General features: G+C 41.5%; 1 protein-coding gene across 5 annotated transcripts in view; it reads right to left on the reverse strand.

Moving 5' to 3' along the window:
• The window catches only part of cadps2 (Ca++-dependent secretion activator 2), a 268,325-nt gene that overhangs the window by 163,451 nt on the left and 79,770 nt on the right, over window positions 1-25,104 (reverse strand). For all 5 annotated transcript variants that reach the window (XM_039809759.1, XM_039809758.1, XM_039809762.1 and 2 more), the window contains exon 3: window positions 13,871-14,203. In XM_039809759.1, coding sequence (XP_039665693.1) covers window positions 13,871-14,203 — 333 coding nt within the window. The remainder of the gene's footprint in view (window positions 1-13,870; window positions 14,204-25,104) is intronic.

The following is a 25,104-nucleotide window of genomic DNA, read 5'->3' on the forward strand; positions in this document are numbered from 1 at the left end:
CAAACTTTTCTTCTTCTGTGTTTTTCCAAAGAGCGGTAAGGAATCAGTGTAGTGTGCAAATTAGCGCCACCTTCTGCTTCGCAGGTTGAATCAGAGATTAACTCTCCATACAAAATTATCCCTGCAGCTGCTTAAATAAAAATAAAAAGAATATATAGGCTACATTAAACTGATGAAGCAAAAAATAAATAAAATAAAAACATTTTGTCCTCCACTAATGTCTAATGCATTTCAGACCATTTGCTATTGCAATTTATTTATTATGATCGATTTTACTTATTTGGTAAAGCACTTTGAGATTTTATTGTATTTTAACATGTGCTATATAAATTCAGTTTATTTTTAAATCATCCCTATTTTAAACAATAGAAATAACAGGACTTTATCATTCTTAGTATGTTATTACTCAATTCTATTACATTGTACTTAAGTTATGTTTTTAAGTTATGCTTACTTATACACAAAATAGTTCCATTTAATCAAAAAATATTAGTTAACAATACTCAAAAAGGAAGAACATGTTACACCAACTTGACAAAATTAAGTTAGTAGAACTTGTTCTAAAACTTTGAGTATACACTACTTAATCTATTTAATTACTTTGAACGTTCGGGTTTACAGTGCACTGCCAGGGTTGAAACTGAAATAACAGGCTAAAGCAACGACAGTTTATGGAAAGCACAAGTGTAATTAGATCTTCTGCCTGACTGATGGGGAAGTGATATTGATAAGCATTGTGATTTAAACATCTACAGCATCGGCTTTTTTTGCCAGCTTTCCTTCTTGCATTTTGCCTGTCATACCGTGTCTGTGTTCTTCATATTTATGTAGAATTATAGCTTGCTCTTCTTATGTAAAACATGCGGCTCTGGTAGATGTTTGTGATTGGTCGTGCTGTGCAAACACCGCCTCTTTTATGTGAACGCGAGCGTCGCTGGATTGGGAAATCCTGATGGTTGATTGAACTAGGTGTTACAGCAATGTTTACGTTATTTGGAAGGCGCTTTACGTTCTGATCCTTGCACGTTGTGTTCATTTTGCTCTAAAGTTCTTGATAAAAAAAGAGAAAATACTTTCTATTCATCAAGTATATAAGGAGTTTACAAAAATAGGCTTTACCGTGTGGTTATTTCATATCAGAGCTGCAGAGATTAATCAATTAGCAGAGTAGTTGTCAACTATTAAATTATTCGGCAAACATTACGATAAGTGATCGGTTTGAGTCATTTTTTATGAAAAAGAAAGATAGCAGCTTGTTAAATGTGAATATGTTCTACTTTCTTCTCTCCTCTGTGACAGTAAGCTGAATATCTTTGAGTTGTGGACAAAACAAGACATTTGCGGACGTCGTCTTGGGCTTTTTGGGAAACACTGATCCACCATTTTATAAACCAAACTACTAATCGATAAGTCAAGAAAATAATCAACAGATTAGTGAAAATAATCGTTAGTTGCAGCCCTATTTCATATAGACTTTATTTATTGTGATATATATCATTATCAAGGTAGGAAATGATCTAGATCAGGATAGAAGATTTTGGCCACATCACCCATCCCCTATAAGAAAATAACTCAGACTGCTCCCAAAATGTGTCCTCTGACAAAATAGAGAGCAATTTGTGGGTTCAGTGTCTTGCTCAAGGACACTTCCTACACGTAATGTAGAGAGGAGGAGCCGGGGATCACAACAGCCAGCCCTGTGATTAATGGCACCCAAAAATCAAAGCAACTATAAAATGATTCCTAAAGTTTATTGCAACGAAAGGTTCATGTAAAAATGGGCTTAATTACATTACCGTATTCACACCATCATCATCACCAATCTGCAGAATACTGCACTTTAATTACAAGTTTGCCTCTGTGGTTCACCGTCACACTTTACACAGCTCCGTGTTTTAATGATGTCGCGCATTCACCCTTAAGTAAGAAGTGGAAGTTTAAAACTGGCAGCATGCAGACCAAGGCTATGTTCACACTTGGCGTCTTTTTTTGACAAGAAAAAGTTGACTAGGGCGCTTTTGTAGCCAACAAAAAAAGCTGGCAGCATTTATTATTCCAAAAAGCAGCCGAGAGCGTCTTCTGTCACTATAACAACAGCTACTGCTACAGTATCCTAGCTGGAACGTTAAAACTAAGCGGTGGAGAGAGAAAGAAGAACAGAGAGAGCGGTGCTGCTAACGTTACGTAAAACAAAGCCAGTTCCCTGTACAGGGAGCACCTGGTCATACCGTATAACTCGCTGTTATGGAAACGACAGGTCTGGCTACTCCGCTTGTCATTGGTCGGCTGTCAAAAAAGCACTTGAAGAATGTGTCATACAACATTATAAACAAGTCATAAACGTTTATGACATAACGCTTCTTTCAGTAAGTCTCATTCGGTTTTTTCATGACAAGTTATGGTTAGAGTTACAGTTAGTGTTCATGTGTCATGACTGTGTTATGTGTCATGACACTCTTATGTAGAAAACTTCAAGTAAAGCGTTACCAAAAGTTTAACTATTTCCAACTTCAAAAACACGCTCGAAGCTGCAAAAAAGAAGTCACTGGGCTAGAGTGCGTTCCATTAAGGCTGAGTCCTTATCGCAACGCCACCGGTTCGAGTCCATCCCAGCCCTAGGGACTTGCAGGTCTTCCCCTCTCTCTCTCTCTCTCTCTCTCTCTCTCTCTAAATAAAAGCATAAAACGCCTAAAAAGGTAGGGCTATCCTTGCCTAACACTCATGATTTTGTCGACTAATTAGTTGATTTAATCTACAGAATTTCTCTGCAAAGAATCATGCAAAAGCACCGCTTTAAATCTTGTGCTTATCAGAGATGTGCTAATCCGTTTCTTTGAAATGAGTAATTCAGCGTGTAAAAAGGATAAAAAAAGAAAATCTTAGTCAACAAAAAAAAATGTATTAATTAATTAGACAGGATACAGGATGCAGATATTTTTAGATTAAGTGTGACTTACACATTCCGTGGATATCATGACCTCCATTTGCTCATCATGAATAAACTTCAATAAATCTGCTTAGAAGTCACAGGAATAAGATGCTCATTATAACTGCAGAACTTGCCTGAGATAATAGATCAGTGGCACACACACCACACACACACACACACACACACACACACACACACACACACACACACACACACACACACACACACACACAGTATTCTCTTGCTTTCCACTTCGACATTAGACCTTTTTTCTTTTTTCCTGCCATGGTGCGGTGCATTCATCGCCCGGTCACCATTTGCCACTCTGGGGATTTTCTTTTATTGTTTATCCGAGATGACAAACCTCCAAACAGAAAAAGATTTCTCGCCTCCCCCCCCCCCACCCCCCACCGCCATCAGCACCTCAACCTCACAGTCGGTGAAGTTGTTTTTCCCCCGTCTGCAGCGGTATAACCTGTTGGGATTGGACAGAGAATGACGTCGGGGGGGCATTTATAGTCATTTCCATATTAAAGGAATATTTCACCATTGGAAAGATGAATATATATTTAAATTGGGTCACTTATGTAGTAGAAATGTGACATTTTTTTAGAAATCTGTGGCTTCTAGGCCAAGAAAAGCCAGAAAATGTGTTTTTGGCTCATGTGGATGAAAGACACCAAATCCCAGAATGCACTTGCTTCGCTGCTTTAGCGTCTACTCCCAAGCCACGCCTACCCTTTACAGACAGACAGTGAGGCGATCAACTCAACAAGTGTGTTGTATTGTCATTTCAACCATATACACGAAAAAAAATTTCACCGTGGCTCAAGTGGTGTTACACATTTAAAACATATACTTTTTTGCCACAGCTGATACATTATCCGGACTTCTTTCAGCGGATTGATTGATAACTCCAGAGTGAACAGAACTGTGTCCATGGCAACGCTCTGCTATGCATGGCAACGGTGTGTTGTCCTTAGCAGCGGTCTGTTATCAAGAAATAACAGACCGCATTCTACATTAGAATTCAACCAAGCCATGTAATAAAAGAAGGCTAACACATAGCTACTAGCATTAGCTCTTGGTGGGCTGTGGTATAAACATCGAGTATAAACACAGACGTACATTTGCGTGGGATGTAGCTAGAATGGTCGGCATTTTACAGTCACAAACTCCACCAGCAGTTAGTTGGATACAAATCACCCCATTTCTGCAACAGGCAGTGCGTGTTAACACAGCCCACCTCCACTAGTAGTCTTACCCGGTGACAGAGCAGCAGGCTGGATTGTCCACAGCAATATTTCCACAACAACAAAAACACAGCACAGCAGTCTCTGAACTCACGTTGGGAGTTTCGTTGAAGTTGGATGTAGTCCAGTTTGTGGTCTAAATGAGCGGACACTTGCAAGAAGAATTGGTGAATGAGATGGCTGGCTAGCGTTAGCTTTCCACCGACACACTCGTTCAACGCTCCCCGCTGATGAGGTCTCTTTACCGGCCACAGGCATCGAGACCACCGCTGGTCTCCGTGCAGGCGAAGCTCGCGTAGTGTGTCGAGTACTGCGTCGAGTACTGCGTCTGTAATAAAGTGTCCTGCATATTCTCCGATGTGTTCCAATGTATCCCGGTGGTACAAGTGTGTGTAGTTTGAATGCACATAATTGTTGTTCTAAAATTTCCGTCGGGATGAACAGTTTCTGCTCCTGCTGAGAAGCTAAGCCAGGATTCAGATGGCTGTAGGGCTGGGCGATATGGAGAAAATCAGATATCACGATATTCTTGACCAAATACCTCGATATCGATATCGATATTGCGGCGATATTCTAGGGTTGACAATTGGTCTTCTAACAAAATATCTTCACACTTAGATTTTAGATAAATAATCATCAGAAATGTGGATATAATGTCTAAGTGGGGAAAAGGCAAATGAGAGCTAGAACAGTCTGGTAAGTTCTGAAAAGTACATCACTTTACTTTTATGTCATATCACGATATTACGATATCCCAAATCTAAGACGATATCTAGTCTCATATCACGATATAGATATAATATCGATATATTGCCCAGCCCTAGATGGCACTCGTTTTTTCCTCGGCAATCTCTGGAAAAAGCCGACAGTCCAAGCCCCTATGGGCTATGCGGAAGTGGCTCCTACTACAGGCTGTAGTCTTTTGCCTCTGGGCAAAAAAGCCTCAGATGACGCAAAAATCGTCATTTTGCGTCATCTGAGGCTTTTTTCCAGACCCACAATACAGAGATCTCCCCTCTCAGGGGGACATGAGGGAGGGAAGCACGGTCATTCAAAAATACTAACAGGTTTCTACTGATACAAAGCTTAATGCTAAATCTGTGTCCCTTTAATTTATGGGAGGAGGCAAGGCAGGGTCGTTGGCTCGTTCACTCAATTTCACGTCATGTATAAAAGGAAAGGTGTGCAGGACCTGGTTTTATACATGTGAATATTTCTGTGCGTAGGTACTTTAAGTTTTCCGCCACCTTCTGGTATGAAAGCTGCGCATTCCTTTAAACATGAGGCCCCTGGACTCCCCCTCCCTCTCCAGCTGTAGGTCCTCCTGTTCTATTTTTAACTCCATCTTTCACCATCGCCGACAGAGGCGTGCACACCTCTCTGACTCACATCTCTTCAGCTTTGTATTTTTATCCTCCTCCTCTGTTCTCACTTGAAGCATCCTTATTTTTAGTAAATGTGTTATTTGGATGAAGAGACAGTCCTCAAAATCTTAACTCGTGATGTGTGAAAATTAGCGTTTTCTTTTAATACTTGCGTATCACAACTTGTTAGCTCAGGACTACCAGAAAATGAAGCATATCATTAACTTTATCAACTACACTGCTCTCACGAACACAGTATATTTTGGATATAGATAGATTTCGGCTCCTAACAATCACAATAACAATGTAACCGAAAAAACCAATTACTTTGCACATTACGTTTCGCAAGTAAACTATTTTTTCTGTTTTGTGTTTTGAATGACACAGGCACTTTCGCCACTACTGAAGGCTTACCTTACTCAGCCAATAGTAAGCGAGGTTGTGGTATCTGGTGGCATTTAAAAATCAGTGTGAGTGAAGATGGCGGTGGGAGAGAAGCAGCATTTGGGGAGCAAGAAGGGGAGAGCAAATGCCGCCGTCTGGGAAGTGGGAACAGTTTGGATTTGAGGAATCCGACTTAAGACTCTAACACATCGTCTGCAACATTTGCTCCACGGTGGCGTCTGCACCACTTGGTAACACCACAAAGCTTATTAACCATCTGAAACATCAGCACAAAGTCACGTATCACACACTGACATTAACCCTCATGTTGTCCTCTGGTCAAATGTGACCCTTTTAACGTTTTTTTATTTATTTTTTATATCAGGAATATAGGACGTCGAAATAAGAGCTGATATGTCGCAAAAAGTGACAAAACGTTGGGAAAAGTGTAAAAAAAACATGTTGGGAAACGTGTAAAAAAAAAAAAGTTGGATGAGCGAAAAAAAAAAACGTTGATAAAAACGTTTAAAATAATAGAGGAAAATGTCAAAAATGTCCGAAAAAGTGACAAAAATGTTGAAAAAGCTCTAAAACTGTTGCAAAAACCAATAAAGACGTTGAGAAGGGACAACAACAGTTTAATGGTGGACGGGAAGACAACACAAGGGTTGATAAAAGAACAAACAGAAAGAGAAGAGAACCTCAATGAGTAATTGTGTTAAATAATCAGGATTTCAATATTAACCAATAATAATTGTCATCATTTTTTCCCCATATTGGAGCAGCCCTAAAGTGGATTTGAAAAGTAAGTATCTGGTGGTAGAAATCAGTCCGACAGTCTGAGCATGCTATTCCAGTGGGGAAGAAGCCAGCGAGCACCGAGAGAAGGTTCAATCCGACAGATTTGGCTCAGACAGACTGAAGGATTCCCTCGGTGGTAATGCTGCAGTCAGTAGATATCATCCTCTCAGAGAAAAACTGTTTAGAGTTTCAATGCTGATCTCTACTTCCTAAAAGAAATTGATGACATTTATCTCAAAGGCACAAATATCTTGCACATTAAACTTTAAAATGTCTGACTTTTTAACCCTCTGAGGACAAAAGACGCACCGGCGCGAGACGTTTTGACAACACTCGTGTTACAAAATTTAATTTTAGACATTAATTTACTATGGACCTTTTTCACAGCAGACATTTTGACTTGTCATAGTAGGAAAAGCACAGCTGAAACTGATAACCTTAACGATGGCTGAATTCCATCAAGTGTCCCAGTAAGCTATTTCAGTGAGTCAGCATGCCCAATAGCAGGACCTCTCCTAAGTGAAATGCAGCCATCAGTAATGGTTTAATACCAGGACCTCTCCTAAGTGGAATGCAGCCATCAGTAATGGTTTAATACCAGGACCTCTCCTAAGTGGAATGCAGCCATCAGTAATGGTTTAATACCAGGGTCTCTCCTAAGTGGAATGCAGCCATCATTAATGGTTTAATACCAGGGTCTCTCCTAAGTGGAATGCAGCCATCATTAATGGTTTAATACCAGGACCTCTCCTAAGTGGAATGCAGCCATCAGTAATGGTTTAATACCAGGGTCTCTCCTAAGTGGAATGCAGCCATCAGTAATGGTTTAATACCAGGGTCTCTCCTAAGTGGAATGCAACCATCAGTAATGGTTTAATACCAGGACCTCTCCTAAGTGGAATGCAACCATCAGTAATGGTTTAATACCAGGACCTCTCCTAAGTGGAATGCAGCCATCATTAATGGTTTAATACCAGGACCTCTCCTAAGTGGAATGCAGCCATCATTAATGGTTTAATACCAGGACCTCTCCTAAGTTGAATGTAGCCATCAGTAATGGCTTAATACCAGGACCTCTCCTAAGTGGAATGCAGCCATCATTAATGGTTTAATACCAGGACCTCTCCTAAGTGGAATGTAGCCATCAGTAATGGTTTAATACCAGGACCTCTCCTAAGTGGAATGCAGCCATCAGTAATGGTTTAATACCAGGACCTCTCCTAAGTGGAATGCAGCCATCAGCAATGGTTTAATACCAGGGCCTCTCCTAAGTGGAATGCAGCCATCAGTAATGGTTTAATACCAGGACCTCTCCTAAGTGGAATGCAGCCATCAGTAATGGTTTAATACCAGGGCCTCTCCTAAGTGGAATGCAGCCATCAGTAATGGTTTTGAACACACCTGTGCTTTTCCTACTATGACATGTCAACATGTCTGCCGTGAAAAAGGTCTATTGTATTCATATATTACACTACTTTGGTGAACCCAAGACTTTTGTAAATTCATTTCATACACCAAAGCCATTGAGTGTAGGTTTGTTTTCACAGGCGATTTGAGAAATTTCACAAAGCAAACATCAACTTTTCAGCTTTAGAGACAAATGATTTCTTGACATATTGCTCGTCATTATACGGAAAGCTGAGTTTGTTCTAAACACTTTGATATGAAACACGTGGGGATCAGAATATATACAAATACCCTTAAAAGGTGAATTATAAAAAGAAATGTAAAAATGCCCTTAGTCCTCAGAGGGTTAAACCACTTTCTTTACCAGCTAATTGCCAACTTTTTGTGGTTTTTGGGATACTTGCTGCACCAAGCTGAGCCGTGACCAACTGCATTCACTCAAGCTGCGCTGGCAAGGTGTGAAAGTTCACATTCCTTGATGCGTTGCCAGTGTGCTTGTTTCCAACAAACCACAGTAAGCACCTAAAACTGATCCACTGACCAACTAGCGCACAACATCAGTCTATATCTGGTTGGATCAACAACTTTCAATTGAATAATAGCAACGCTACCGCTTTGACACAGCCTCAAAACAATCAGTAAAGCACCTCCACTTGGTTGTCCTCCACGGTGAGGCTGCAACTGAAGCTATCAAATCAAAGAGAGCTAAACCAAAATGGGCGCTGTCTGCTGTTTGGTGATGAGCAGGTAATGTACAGCGGGTTTATCTGTAACTGGTATTGTTGGTAGCTAAAGATAGCTAAATTTGCAAAGTCGTAATTCTATGGCCAAATTATTATTTTTTTAAGATTTTTTTCTTTAAATTGAATTAGCTCCCTTTTCATTTCTCCCCTCCATTCTGCTTCTTTTTTTATTCTGGCCTCTAATGAAGCAGAACAATAATAGAATCTGTCCTAGCAACAGACACATTTTGGTTGTCATACAGGCGCGGATGGTGTCTCAGCGGGTCTATTTATGTTCCGAGCCCGTTTCAGTGAAAGGAAACAATCGGCGGAGGGCATTCGCCGAGGATTACTGACGCACCGCTTTCTCTATAGGGTGGTATTCAGAGACTGAAAAGGCTTCTGGACACATCTTTAGAGTCTGTTCACCCAAATTAACATAACTGGAGAAGATTTCCTCTCTTCCCTCCAGTGTTATCTAACCAAGCAGATAGCTGTGGTGTGATTTGTCCGCGTTTTGAGGCATCGGTCTCGATAAGGAACGAGCCTCCCCAAGTTTAAGCCACACCACTCGTCTTCTCAGTTTTCTAAATTGGTTCTCCGTAGCATTTAATCCCGACTCCAGCGCTGCTCTAAAAATGGCAGTGAAGAGAACGGCGTTTGTCAAACCCTACCCTCCTCCTTTGCCTCTGGACGGACTGGTTGCCCCATCACCCTGTGGGAGCCTGTGGGCGCCCACAGGGCTCGGTAGGTCAAGAGTCTTCTCCGTTGTGGCCCCTCAGTGAAGGAATTAACTTCACACTGAAGTCTGGACACCAGAGTCTCTGCCCAGTTTGCACCACAGACTGGCAACGCACACCGTGCTGGCACTTAGGTTGCGTTCACCCCCGCCTCGTTTGGTCCGTTTAAAACGAACCCTGCTGGCCGGGTTAGCTCAGCTGGTAGAGCAGGCGCACATATATAGAAGTTTACTCCTCGACGCAGAAGCCACGGGTTTCGACTCCGAACTGCGGCCCTTTGGTGCATGTCATTTCCCCTCTCTCTTCCCTTTCATGTCTTCATCTGTCCTGTGGAAATAAAGGCCTAAAAATGCCAACCGAATTAATCCTCCTGCTTATTCAGCCGGCCCCTCTATCACTGCCAACTGAAAAACGTTGATAATTATTTTTTTTCGGCAGTCTGTGAACTTTAAAATTTGACCTTTAAGTTTCAGCAGATGGAAGATGACTGAGGTCCCAGCAGGTCAGGAGACGGACTCTGAGGGACTCAACAAGACCTGAACCAGTCGGGGGTGAGTGGTGTGAATATCCATTATGAATGTAGGCAGGTCAGAGGTCAACAGCTCTTCGGTAGCTGGTAGAGTCCGTGATTTTTTTTAAAGACACATTTTCACAGCCTCGCATTGCCAGACCTTCCTCCACAGCGCTGTGGAGGAGGGTATGGCTAGTCCACACAGCATTCCGGGATGGGAGAAAGACGTGCTCTGGTTGATTGGCATTTTTTTATACCAATCACAATCGTCTTTGGCGGTGCTAAGCGCCGGACGGAGCCACGGTGCCTCTGCTAAATAGCCTCTGGAAGGAACTTGTTTTGGTGGAACATGTGTACGTTCAAAAGTAGTTTTAGTCGTGCAACAGAAAACTCAGATTGGACAGATAGTCTAGCTAGCTGTCTGGATTTACCCTGCAGAGATCTGAGGAGCAGTTAACCATAGTCCTCACAAATCAGCCGGAGGTTAGAACGCCAACACAAAGAAAGAGGAAGGTGACAGACATCAGGCCGAAAAGAGTGACAACCGGCTGAAAATCCCAGAAGTGGAACATCGTGGATATAGACTACAGGAAGAGTATTACTCACTTTATTGGCCAACAATACTTTCCAAACAGTGTCCATACATTCATGTCCATTCTTTCCCCATTGAACTAATCTGGTGTAAGATTATCATGAACGTTGTCACAATAACATTTTAGTTTCTGTCGCCCCATGAGGAATTAAGAAAGTAATGACAACAAAACTGGCGTGATACAAGCCTTCCGTTTATCTTCACTCGAGTTTGAGCGCGGGAAAGTCACCAGACGCTAGGGCTGCACGATATGAGGAAAACATGCCATATGCGATAACGTTGTTGAATATCGCGATAACAACATTACTTGCGATAAATAAACGGATATTAAAATGTACTCCATTCTGAATTTCTGTTGCTTTTAGTATTCTTCTAAAATACAACAAATTGCTTGTTGAATTTAAACCAAATAAAAGGAAATAATTTCTAACATTCTTTTATTGAACAAATTGAAGATTGAATTGAACGAAAAAGCCACTACTTAAAAAAGAATGAGGTTACATTTTAATTTGCAGTTTTTGTACTGATATTTTCTTTCAACTAACACGACAAATCTCATAGCGTCTATCGCGATATGTTGCAGGCTTTTGCGATACGTATATTGCGCTAGTTGATATTATGATGGCGATAAAAAAACGATATATTGTGCAGCCCTACCAGACGCCACAATCTTCTGAACATAGCCATGCTGAGAATTACAGAGAGAGTTGTGTGGAGCTGATGGTCTTAATTAGCTTTGTAGCAACTCATTTGGCAACGGCTTGAATGTAACGTTCATTACGTTCCTTAATATCAAAAAGTTATGCACTAAAGCTTTAAAGCTGTCGTTTTTGACACTGAATATTTGTGCAATTACTTCAGTTATGTGCTCCCACTAGAGACTTGAAGCTGGTTACCTAGCAACAAGACGCAGAAGTATGCTAAAAGTTAAACTCACATTTGGGTGCTCTGGTGATTTTTAAATATAAACATTCCAGTTAAACTGAATGCTAAATATGTCTGTCTGTTATCAGAGTATTATCATTATTAACTTAGCCTAGTGCCATGGCTGTTTCAAAGGCTTAAAAATCATGTATAATATTATTTGTGGTTTTTCCTCAAAAGGCAGCAAAGAAACTGTAATTCAGATTTTATTGAATTTTCTTTGTGGCCTCTTTTCTGCGTAGACTCCTCTGTAAACCTGAAAACTCATGTTCAGCGTATGTTAAGCCCATTTCTTCCTTATGCTTCAGTCTTTATTTTAACTCTGAGGGCATGTCGGCACTCTTACATGTGAAAATACAGATCTGGATGGTGCTCACGGTGTCGATTCAGTCTTATTATAAAGCAGCAGGGTGCTGAGACACGGAGACCTTCATGATGTTCTGCAGAGTCCTCTACTAATGAGGCCGTTGGCCCTGAGGAGGAACTGTCTGAATTCACTGATAAAAGTTAAATTTCTTTTAATCACAGATTAAAATGCAGAAATTTTAGTTTTTTTGGTAAGAAGGCAGTGGGCAATCTGAAGGGCAGAGGTGAGAAAAAAAGGAATTAATTTGTAGAGAGAAGTTTGCAGTTTTCAATAGAGTATTGTTTAATACAGCCAAAGTCAGAGCTGTATATAAGAGAGAGTTTGGCCAACTAGGGAATCGAATGTTGTGAGCTATCCCGTTATGCGATTGGTTCCGAGGTGGTCACGTGTTTCGTTGACTCCATGTTTGATACCAACATTCATCTGATTCCCATTGACACAGTGCAAGGAATAGTGGAAAAATGTAATACATTTTTTTTTAAATGACATAAATCCAGAATAAATGCCCAACTGTTTTGCTGTTTGGCTGCAGTGAAAGACAGGGAAGTCCCCCCGTAAACCAAAAAGGCGAAAAGTATGGGAGCTGTTCATTATTGTGTGAGGTAAATGTCAATTTCTTTCTTCGGCTTATGATAAAAACTTACATAGGACAAATATAGTAATACCATTGTTAATGTGTACCATGCTGTCAAAAAAGTTCTAACACTGCTTTAGAAATGAATGAAGTTTGAAGTTAGCCATGCCTTATGCTAGCGTTAGCTTTTTCGCTAGCACTCCATGTACCTAAATGCTTGTTATCTTGCCATAGTCATATGGCTTTTGGTCTCGACCGAGTCCAGGTGTCTTTATTATGTTCATAATAATATTGGAGGGAAAGTGAAACACAGATTGGACGGGGATGTTCAGCTTTTCACAAGTTTAGACAGCTAGCTAACGCTATGCTGATGTTTGCTAACGTTAGCGCAAGAGCGTTAGCCTAGCCTGCTGCGTCCACATTGTCAACATAAGACCTGTGGCATTAGTGCTCCTTTTGTATCATCATTTTATTGAATGAAATATTAAGCTTTGCTCCGACGAGATGGGTGGGTTTTTGTTAGTTACACACAAAGCTAACTGACTATAGTTAGCCTGTACGTATGCCAGCGGACATTAGAAAGGTAAACACGGCTCAGAGACTTATTAGGCTACGTGGTCACTCACTACTACACTCACTATGGGCATTTTTTAGAGGCCCATTTACGATACAGAAGGTAAATATACACTGAAATATTTCCGTAAGGGCCTTTTACATATTGACAAACGTTGATAATAACATGTATATGCCCGTTTATGGTGAAAATAAGCGATTTATTTTAAGATAGCATATTCGCCCCATAGGGTTACACTGTAGAGTCATCTGACGATGGTATCCAATATGGCGGCCATGATTTGAGTTGGCCATACTCTCTATATATACGGCTCTGGCCAAAGTGTCCCTACAGCAGTATCTAGTGGACATTAGAGGAACTACCAGGACCTAGGAAGTGCACTCAGCCTTGCAGCCAATGTTGTCCAGTGGCCACTCGCAGTATTGCAACGAAAAAGTGACGCGCAATCTTCTTGGAAAACAATTAGTTTTTTAAGGAATGTCTCATGATACATTGTCTCTCTAGAAGTGTATTATTTAACTTTTGTTTTTGTTAAAAAAGTAAAAGAAAATGTGCATTACTCAATACTATAAAATCGCAATACTAGAATTGCAATAAATGAAAATCCCAATACAAATCGAGTGGGCCCCCATGCAGCGTGAAAGACTCGGATGGGGACAAAAGCATATCGTCCCAGGCCTAACAGTGTGTGAATGTGTCCGTGTGTCTGTTAAACTTCAGCGGCTCACCTGGCAGGCGTTGTACAGAAGCTGGTGCTCGAACTTGCGGACGCCGAGGATCTGCTGGAACATCTCGTACAGCTGCTCCTTACTGAGGATGAGCTCCGACACGGCGCTCAGGTGCGCCCGCTGCGGCTGGCGCCGCATGTCCTCGTCCCCCCGGTAGATGGCGTCGTACTTGGCGATCCAGGAGCTCAGCACAGTCTCTTTGCTCAGGCCGTCGATCTCCGGGAGGCTGCGGACGCGCCGCTCAATGTTCTTCTTGAAGACCTCGCGAAAATCGTTGGCCGAGCAGCCGCCGCTCTGAACCATCCGGGAAACACGCTCGCTCTTCAGGAAGCCCTGCCGAGGAGAGAGATAGAGAACGATAAGCACTTACAGCCTTGGGGGGGGGATGAGGAACGAGCTTGCCTGGAGTTCGCTCAGAGTTGGAGTAATAGAGTCAGCAATTACTAGACAGGAAATGCATAGTTTACAATCATGGGTGTTCGCTGTATTGTAAAGACCTGTGACAATAAACAGGGGAGACCAGGTAATACCAGGATATTGTCACTTATTGGGAGCAGTAGGCTAGATGGAGCCAGTTACTTCCAGGATCTGTGCTAAGCTAGGCTAGCGGCGGGTGCGTCAGACAGAGTTACAGCACGCACGGAGATGAGAAGGGTACGTATGGACTTCTCTAACTGTGGGGGTTACGGTGAATAAGACAAAGTCCCAATAAGTCGGCGTGTTCCTTTACCAAAGTTCCTTCGCCCTTGACTTCAACCCGTCCTATGACCTGAATGACTGAGAACCTTCACAGACACAATCTTCATGTTAGCTGTCGATGTACGTCATTTACAGTTGAAATAAAGGCTGTGGTAGTGATTGCTAGTACCAGTTAACCTAATTTAAGAGTTGTTATCTCACATATAGCCATATTTCTCTGACAAATGGAAATGTGTCCCCGTTCTTACTCCGGCCTACAAAGCTCTGAATGGCTCAGTTGTTTTTCCAACCAGGAAAACAACCATAAATCATATAAGACTTGCTGAATAAGACTGCGATGTGGGTGTTGATTCAGAACCAGGCTAACATATTATGGCTGCACTGATGTGGGACTGAACGGAAATACACCACAGAACACAGCTTCAGGAGTTACGACTACTGTTGTCATTCTCAGACACTTGTGGGGCTACACTGCTTTTGTGAATTATTCCCACGCCCAAATCTGTCTTCAGTCATTTTTAGGATGTCTGTCAGATGACTGTTGGAACCTCCTCTAGATGTTTTATGAATATGTCCCAAAACGTGAGACTGGAAGAGAACAAAAAAACATAACAAGTTATCAGATCTGGGTTAGTGCTAGGGCTGCTTGATTATGAAGAAAAAAAAAAAAAAAAAAGTATTTAAAAAAAATAATTACTCATGGACTGCTGCAAAGATGTTGCATTTATTGAAAAAACAGTTAAATAAATCAACAGTGAAAACACCTTGAACTGTGACATTTCCCTTTTATACTTTGCCCCTTTTGAACTTTTTTAAATTCCTCTTCAGAACACAAGACAAATGACACTGTAATTACATCGATACGTTGTTTTTGTGATTGTTAGAAGCCGAAAATTGTAATCACGATAAAAATTCCATTTATTGCACCACCCTGGTTAGACCGATTCCTTTTATTTAGATTGAAATGCTCTTCAGAAAAATACTTTAACTTCTCAACCCTTCAGGAACCACTTATAAAAGGCTGCTGAATGCTCGTTCAGCAATTTGACACAGAAATCACCAAAACATCCAGAGTGCAAACAGGACCGCCCCCAGTTTGGACACACCTTCTCATTCAATGTGTTTCTTTATTTTCATGACTATTTACATTGTAGATTCTCACTGAAGGCATCAAAACTATGAATGAACACATATGGAATTATGTACTTAACAAAAAAGTGTTAAATAACTGAAAACATGTCTTATATTTTAGATTCTTCAAAGTAGCCACCCTTTGCTTTTTTTGATAACTCTGCAAACCCTTGGTGTTCTCTCAATGAGCTTCATGAGGTAGTCACCTGAAATGGTTTTACCTTCACAGGTGTGCTTTGTCAGGGTTAATTAGTGGAATTATTTCCCTTATTAATAAAAAATCAAAGGGTGGCTACTTTGAGGAATCTAAAATATAAGACATGTTTTCAGTTATTTCACACTTTTTTGTTAAGTACATAATTCCATATGTGTTCATTCATAGTTTTGATGCCTTCAGTGAGAATCTACAATGTAAATTGTCATGAAAATAAAGAAACACATTGAATGAGAAGGTGTGTCTTTTGGCCTGTACTGTATATGTATCTCTCTCCCCTTTCATGTCTTCATCTGTCCTGTGAAAATAAAGGCCTAAAAATGGCCCAAAAAAAAAAAAAAAAAAGATCTTAAACTTTCTGGTTCATTCATATTTGTGTACGTTTCTATATCCAGAGCGCCGCTCACGGAGTCTGACAGAAGAATGAGAGTGGCTCAGAGTGACACAGCAGCTCAGCGTGACATTAAGCAGACTCTCAGCTAGCTGTTTCACCTCCTCCAGTTAGTCGCTCTGAGACTGCGAACAGCACAACATCAGTGAGAAAAGGATTCGTCTAATGGAGGCCGAGAGCTCAGAGACCGCCAGCTGAGGACTGCTTGAAATGAGAAACAGATGCGAACATCAATCTGGACTGATATTTGGAACAGATATGCTTTACTTAAAATTAAGATTTTGGAATGGTTACAAACTCCAACACAAAACTTTATTTAAATGCTTGAAGCAATTATTTAATAAAGTAGAAACGTTCAACATAATACACAATAAAAGAGAGTCAGATAGTGTTGTGGGCGGGACATTAAGTCAGACTCAGTGGTGGGTGAAACAGAAGCAGAGGGACAGACACAGAGCTGTAGCCGAGCCAAAGTAGACCACTTTTTAACTCATTTACTAAATCGGTTATCAGGCAACTAAAACGGCGATACAGATAATCTGCAAACTGCCAAAAAACGGCCCGAAAGTTAGTTTTATAAGGCTTACCTTACAATGATATAATCTCATCTCTATGGTTTGTGAATAATTTAAACTAGGTCCTGTGCTGTCCTGTGTTGTGTTGAATGTTGTTATGTCTTGTTATTATTTTCGTTTTATTTCATTTCAGTAATGTATTGAATGTTATTTTTTGGTGGTTGTTTTTAATGTGATGATGCACGTCAATGTATAGCTGCACTAGTTGTGGGCGGACTCCAGGAAGAATAGCTGTGGCTACGGCCCCAGCTAATGGAGATCCCATAAATCAAATCAAACCTACTGCACCTTTAAATACATCAAATGTCAAATAAAAAATGGATAGAATTAAAACTGCCTAAAGTTATAAACCAGTAGAATACATGTAGCCATTAAAAGACTCCTGGGACCTTTGCAGGTACAAAGCATGAAAATCAAACAACCTGGCCTGACTTTCATGCAATTATTTCAGCTTCATGAAGCCCAGCGGGATGGAAACAGGTTTTAATGTGCGCTTCAGCCGGCAGAGATTTTGTGGGATTATGCATAATGGAGAAGTTCTCTGGGGGCAGAAACATTTGGCGTTTACCTACTGCTAGTGCCAGCTCTGCTCGGCCGCGGTGCCCCTTCCTCCATTTCCCATTGCAGATTTAGTACCGACAAGCGTGGCTGGTCGTCATAGCGACGCCGCAGAAAACTGCCGTGACCTAACGCGACACACACGCAGAACGTGGAAGGTGTTGTTTTTGATTCTCGGCGTGTGGCTGTTTGCCAGAAGACACATTTAGTTTCAAAAGACGCTGGAGGCAGCAAAAAAAACAAAAAAACACCACTGGCTAAACTATTTAAAATGGCGAGTTTGTTCAGGACACCCCCGCCTGTCGCTATAGCAATGATGAGGCAGTGATTAGTGACGATTCTCTCCAACCAATCAGTAGTCTGCAGGTTTACGCGTCACCTTTTGGTATCGCCTCAGCTCGCTTGGAACCTCGACAGAGGTGATGCTAAAAAAAGTATCTGTTAGCAGGTACCAGGGACTTTTTTCATATTGGAAAACCTAAAAAGGAGAGTAGAGTCAAGGCGAGCAGGTACCATGCAGGGCTGGGCAATATATCGATATTATATCGATATTGTGATATGAGACTGGATATCGTCTTAGATTTTGGATATCGTAATATCATGATAGGACACAAGTGTTATCTGTCCCTGGTTTTAATGGCTGGATTACAGTAAAGTGATGTCATTTTTTGAACTCCTGTTCTAGCTTTTCTATTATTTGCCTTTACCCACTTAGTTATTATATACACATTAATGATGATTATTTATCAAAAATCTCATTGTGTAAATATTTTTTTGTAAGCACCAATTCAATCAGGAGAGACTTCGTTTGCAGATATGCAAAAATATTTATTGTACAACTGTATGATATTGAATGTACAAAGTCTTTTGGAGATTGGACTCCATCGAATTAATCTTCTTAAAGGGGTAGGGAATAGGAACATAACCCCCGATGGAGTCCAGACACTGGTGGCGGCGGCGAAGAGACCAGAGACCGGACCGAAGAGGCAACGGAGCGGTCAGCCGGGAGAAACAACGACCGGAGGAGGCAGGGGAGGAGGAGGGACGAGCGCTTTGCCTGAAACGACAGCTGACAGCACAAGGAGAGAACAGATTTAAAGCAGAGTTGTAAGGCTGTGATTGGCCCTTGAATCTCGTGGTCGAGTCTGATTGGTTTAACTGACCGCGTCACTTCTTGAACAGCTGATTTGATTTAAGAATGGAGTAGTGACTGGGGTAATGACGTCTTCCTGAAAGAATTTGCGCTGAGCTTCATTTGTCAACCCTACAATAGTGCTGCAATATCGATATTGAGGTATTTGGTCAACAATATCGTGATCTTAGATTTTTTCGATATCGCCAGCTCTAGTATCATGTAATGGGAAAACGCCAATTGAGTCTGCAGACAAAAACAGATGTGTGAAGAAGCAAGGAGAAAATAAGTGGACCCATTCAGATATAGAAATTAGCAATTGGTATATGATTACATTACAGTAATACATTAAAGAGAATTATATACTAACAGAGCTTTTATTAGTGTTTTGTTTTTATCTTTATCATGTTCAAACTGAAATTAGCTTCCTTTTTTTATTAAACTGCAGCTGCAATAATATTCCTAAAAGATAAGATGTGTTGTTTATCTTTTTATTCTTATCAAGAATTCCTCTGGAGAAACTAAAACCAACAATGAACTGATCCTACAAGTATTGTGGGTATCAAAGCCTGATACATCTTATTCCCCTGTGCCATAGAGCTCCATTCTTTGTTTTTTTGGGGGGCCTATTAAAAACACATCAAAAGAGCCACACTGTTGCACTGGGTGATGGCCACGGTTGTTTATTATAAAAAAAAACTCTGAGATTGTATTTTGAGTCTCTGAGAGCAGCTCAACGTTGGGGTGACAGCCGAGAGAGTAGTTGATCGGACAAAAATTCTAATTTCATTTAGAAGTTTATTACGTTACAGTAAGTAAGTTGTTATTTTGGAACTACTGGAATCAACTAAATGAACGTACTGAAATGTACTTTGGTTGAAGCCCGCTGCTCTTTTCGTCATTCGTCAGCAGGATTACAGAACAACTACTAGCCCAAGGTTCATGGAACTTGAACTATATTCCCGGAAAATACACACTTTTTACTCACTTTCGTTAACAATGCGAGACAGGACATTTGCGTTGCATTCATGTGGTGTCGGAATAATCCCAAAAAAATTTTCACCATCATGTTTCTTGGCTCACCTCATCTGTTACCTTATCTCTTTGTTTTTACGCAAATACTGGAAACAGCCATCAACGTCCGTCTTGTCCATGTTGTTTCCACATTAGGACTTAATGACTTACTAATGCAGTGCCCGTTTAGAGCGCGTGCCTGTTCAGAACAGGCTGATTGCTTGGTTCCCAGTATTCAGAGTCCTCAAAAACTGACACTTCGGTCAGTGGCTCTCAGTGGCAGATACCGATGCACAGGCCCAACTTTAGCTTCTGTATGGGACGCACCCGGCAGAGCAGCAGCTTGACCGCGGTGCTCTGAGATGACGTAGTATGAAGACCGACAACGGTAAAGAGAAGTATTAAAAGGTCTCATTAGTGGTCCCCTAATACTGTATCTGAAGTCTCTTTTATATAGACCTTAGTGGTCCCCTAATACTGTATCTGAAGTCTCTTTTATATAGACCTTAGTGGTCCCCTAATACTGTATCTGAAGTCTCTATTATATAGGCCTTAGTGGTCCCCTAATACTGTATCTGAAGTCTCTTTTATATAGACCTTAGTGGTCCCCTAATACTGTATCTGAAGTCTCTTTTATATAGGCCTTAGTGGTCCCCTAATACTGTATCTGAAGTCTCTTTTATATAGACCTTAGTGGTCCCCTAATACTGTATCTTAAGTCTCTTTTATATAGACCTTAGTGGTCCCCTAATACTGTATCTGAAGTCTCTTTTATATAGGCCTTAGTGGTCCCCTAATACTGTATCTGAAGTCTCTTTTATATAGACCTTAGTGGTCCCCTAATACTGTATCTGAAGTCTCCTTTATATAGGCCTTAGTGGTCCCCTAATACTGTATCTGAAGTCTCTTTCCCGAAATTCAGCCTTGGTGCAGAATTACAGCCACTAGAGCCAGTCCCACAATGAGCTTTCCTTAGGATGTACCATTTCTGTGTATGTAGCTATTGAGGGTGGAGAGAGGGGGGGCGCCAAGGTGGAGAGTGGGTGTGTGGCCTTGACCAACTGCCACTTTGCTCATTTGAAAGCCATGATGACTCTCTCTCATGGGTGGGCCAAATTCTCTGGGCGGGCAAAGCAGAGAAAGGGGAGGTAACCTTGCTCCTTATGACCTCATAAGGAGAAGATTCCAGATGGGCCCATCTGAGCTTTCATTTTCTCAAAGACAGAGCAGGATACCCAGGGCTCAGTTTACACCTATCACAATTTCTAGCCACTGGGGGACCATAGGCAGGCTGGGGGAAATCATATTAATGTTAAAAAACCTCATAAAGTGAAATTTTCATGCCATGGGACCTTTAAAGAGCAAAAATCCACATAAGGAGGAAGGTCGGGGTGGTGGATGGCTCCCAAAACACAGGACTTTCACCCAGGAGCCAGACACACACACACACACACACAAACAGACACACACAAACAGACACACACAAACACACACACACACACACACACACACACACACACAAACAATACTTGCTAAAGCTATAGTGCATAGTTTCTGTCGCCCCCATGACGAATTCTAAGTAATGATGGGTTAATTGCATACATATAGGTTTTGATTTGTAGCCCATATCATACTTTTCATTAGATTTACCCATAAAATCACACCATGTGATCAGCTTTTGTGAGGGTTGTCAACGCAGCCTCATGAGAGCGATAGACCTGCCGAGCGTGACCCGACAGCAGATGGCAAGGAACTGCCACGAAGCTACCAGAGTAACGGCGTGGAACCGATTTCACTTCAAACTTAAGAGTCTCAACGAGGAAATTAAAGAGAGATACCACACAAAACTAATGTTTTGGCGTCGAAGAAATCAGCTGGGACATTTTGAATCAGCGGGGGTGGTGGGGTGGGGGGGGGTGGCGGTTGAGAGGCGACACACAGAGAGTCCTCTTTATGGTGATGAATGGAAGGGGGCAAACGTTAAGTGGATGAGGTGGGATGTGACAGATGCAGCTGCCACCAGGGGAGCCTGCTAAGAGCAGCTAATTGGCCTCTCTGCATCGCTCAACACAAACTGCTTCGAACTGCAGAGGACAACAAGACCTTAAACTGAAGGAGAGGAGGCAGGAAGGCCAAAAACCATAAAGCTGAGGGTTTCAATTGTTGACACTCGAACGGAGGAGACCGATGGAGACAGATGTTGGGAGCTTTCGAGTGGGATTAAGCCGTGAGGCTGCAAAATGATGGGCTGGTTTCAGGTTCATTTGGTCAGCCAGGTGGGATAACAAGAAGATTTGTTTAAAAGGCACACTATGCAAGATTTGTACCTTAATATAACAGCTTCAAAGTCATTTTGATGGTAAACAAACTCGTATTAGGGCGAATCATCCCGATAGCAAAGCGGGTTTGAGAGGTGGTGCACCGCCAAATCTCGCAAGAATCACGACTTGCCTTACAGCACGACGTAGAGCTGGGCAATATATCGATATCGTGATATGAGACTAGATATCGTCTTAGATTTTGGATATTGTAATATGACATAAGTGGTGTCTTTTCCTGGTTTTAAAGGCTGCATTACAGTAAAGTGATGTCATTTTCTGAACTTACAGACTGTTGTAACTGTTCTATTATTTGCCTTTACCCACTTAGTCATTATATCCACATTACTGATGATTATTTATCAAAAATCTCATTATGTAAATATTTTGTGAAAGCACCAATAGTCAACACTACAATATCGTTGCGGTATCGATGTCGAGGTATTTGGTCAAAAATATCGTGATCTTAGATTTTCTCCATATCGCCCAGCCCTAGCACGACGTCACAGACATCAACAACGTATGAGAAGCAGCCTCTATGGAAGACACCAGCACGCATTTCAGACGTGAATCACGGCAGAGTCGACGAAAAAAAACAAACGAAGAAAGCGCGGTCGGAAGAGTCAAGGAAAAGAAAACGAGAAACTGACCGCGTGAGGAACCGGACAAGAGTCCCACTCGGTCAGGCTTTCACTCGTTGGCGAGAGCTAAAAGGCAGCAGAGGTAACGTTAAATACTAGTACTCCACAGCGACTCTAGGGGTCGCCGTTTGACAAAAATGTAAACTGCATAGTCAACCCGGTCTCACGCTATTTTGAATTATTGATTCGTTTACAGGTCACAATTTTGACGTTTCTTTCGTGTACACGTCACGATTTTTGAACGTGTACAGGTCATGATTTTCGAACCTGCTCTGGGGAACGCAACAACGGGGAAATGAGGCGCCACACGCCGGCCACAACAACAGGACGGAACCGCCACACGTGGGATGCGATCCCCGGGTGCATCCCCAGGCGCAGGGGCACACAACAACGGGGAAATGAAACAACAGTGGGACGGTTGTGGTTAGGAAAAGAAGAACGGGGAAAGGAACCGTCACACGCGGGACACGCCGACAACAGCGGGACGGTTATGGTTAGGAAGAGAATAACGAGGAAAGGAAGTGCAACACGCGGGACACGATCCCCGGTCTCCGGGGTGAAAGTCCTGTGTTTGACCCGTCCACCACCCCGACCAACCTCCCTGCGCAGACTTTCGCCTTATCAATGCTACCCGCTATCGTCATCGTTCTGCGATCACGAAATATGCTTCCCATTGAAATAAATTGCTGTAAAATTTGTAATCACCACAAGAAAAAAAAAAAACTACATTATCGTGTCCTGTCCACGAATCAATTGATTCAATAACGTTTCCATATCACAAACTGCCATGAGACCGGGCTGGCATAGTATGCCTTTATCAGTAGGCTCAGGGTTTCATTCTCAGTTCAGTAGGTAGGGAGGAAGTCTGATAGCGATCACCCCCTTTACTCGGATTTTCAGACTTTGCCTTCTGGCTCCAGGTTCAGGTTCCCTGTGATTAAGACTAATAGGTACAAGCACTCCTTCATCCCCGCCCCACAGCTATTTCACCTGTAAACTCGGTCAAGGGGAGGAGGTAGTAACCCCTAATTCACTTGGTAAAATGTGTAGTTTAGTCAGCGATATGATGGGGTTTGTGTGGACGGTGATGGTAATGATGATGTCTATGCTGCTGAAGGGGACAATTTTTCATTGCATTTGAACTGCCGATACCGATTTTAGCCGATTCAGATTTCATATTTCTGACCACTTTACAGCGCACACAAAAAAAAAATTATCTTTTCTTTAATAGAACATTTTACATAGAAATATTTTTAATAGATAATCGATCACTATAAAATAGAACTATATAAATTACTCCTGGTGTGGCAAATTCACACACATCTAAAGTGCAATGTTATCGAAGAACCATTTCCTTCTTTTCACATCCAATATCCAACTTAAAATATATATATATATATGTATATATATATATATGTATATATATATATATATATATATATATATATATATATATATATATATATATATACACACACACACAATAAATACAGCCTTGCAGTATAAAGATATTTCTCAAAACACACACACAGGCCTGTTTGAACTTCAACAGTAACGCCACCGCTCATTTTACGCACAGTTATCAACAAACTAAACGCTGGGGGAAGATTACTACATTTTTAATGCTGGTTTTCATCAATATGCACCCCCACTAACCTGGAAAGCATTTTAAACAGTAACATTAATACAGCGTGTCGGAGGAATACAGCGTTCTCCTGCAGCGGGGAGTCAAAGGCAGAGGGACCGTCACCGCAGCGTTCGCTAACATTAGCTTCTTGTCTCATCTGGAGTCTGATAAACAGTAAATTCTCAGGGACACATTGGTTGATGTATCCCAGTGGGAATCAAACCCAAGTCTCCCACGCCAAAGGCATGTGTCATATCCACTGGGCCATCCCCACCCCACTATGTGATATGCAGGTATACGCAGTATACCCACTAAGAAAGCTCCAGGATTTCCATATACCCACTTAAAAATGCCCAATGACACGCAACAACATACTTTCCATTTTATTTTTGATATATTTTGAATTATCATGTGTTCTTCTTTGCCGCATAGGCTAAAAAAAAACTAAAAATATTTGTATCAGTGTTTTTAATTTCTTGTCATCAGCTCTCCTCCCTGCTGGTTTTCTTTCTAGTCATTTCATTTGACACTATCTTCTACCCAGCATGCAATTCAATTAATGAGCAGAACACAGACAACACAGCTATTATCCAAGAACAGAATTACAACCCATTGACCGGACTGAAAAATGTTGCAGTATCTTAAATCGGCCTGTCACGATGTGAACCTTTCACACATCAGCCTGTCTCAGCTATCATCAGATGGTACAATGATAATTATTTAATAACGGTACCTGGCATGAAAACAGACTAATGGAGGAGCGAGTGGCTCGTTAACGAGCACAGATTACCTTTCCATGTCAGTATGATTACAGTTTTTAGTTCTTTGGATTGTTTTCTATCTGCGCTAAAATGGAAAGAAGATGAACACAACTCTGGTGTCTCATTACATAAGAAATGATCATGTTGAGCGTAAATGTGTTGACTTGGAAGCA

The sequence above is a fragment of the Perca fluviatilis genome, chromosome 8 (assembly GCF_010015445.1).
Source record: "Perca fluviatilis chromosome 8, GENO_Pfluv_1.0, whole genome shotgun sequence".
NCBI classification, from domain to species: domain Eukaryota; kingdom Metazoa; phylum Chordata; class Actinopteri; order Perciformes; family Percidae; genus Perca; species Perca fluviatilis.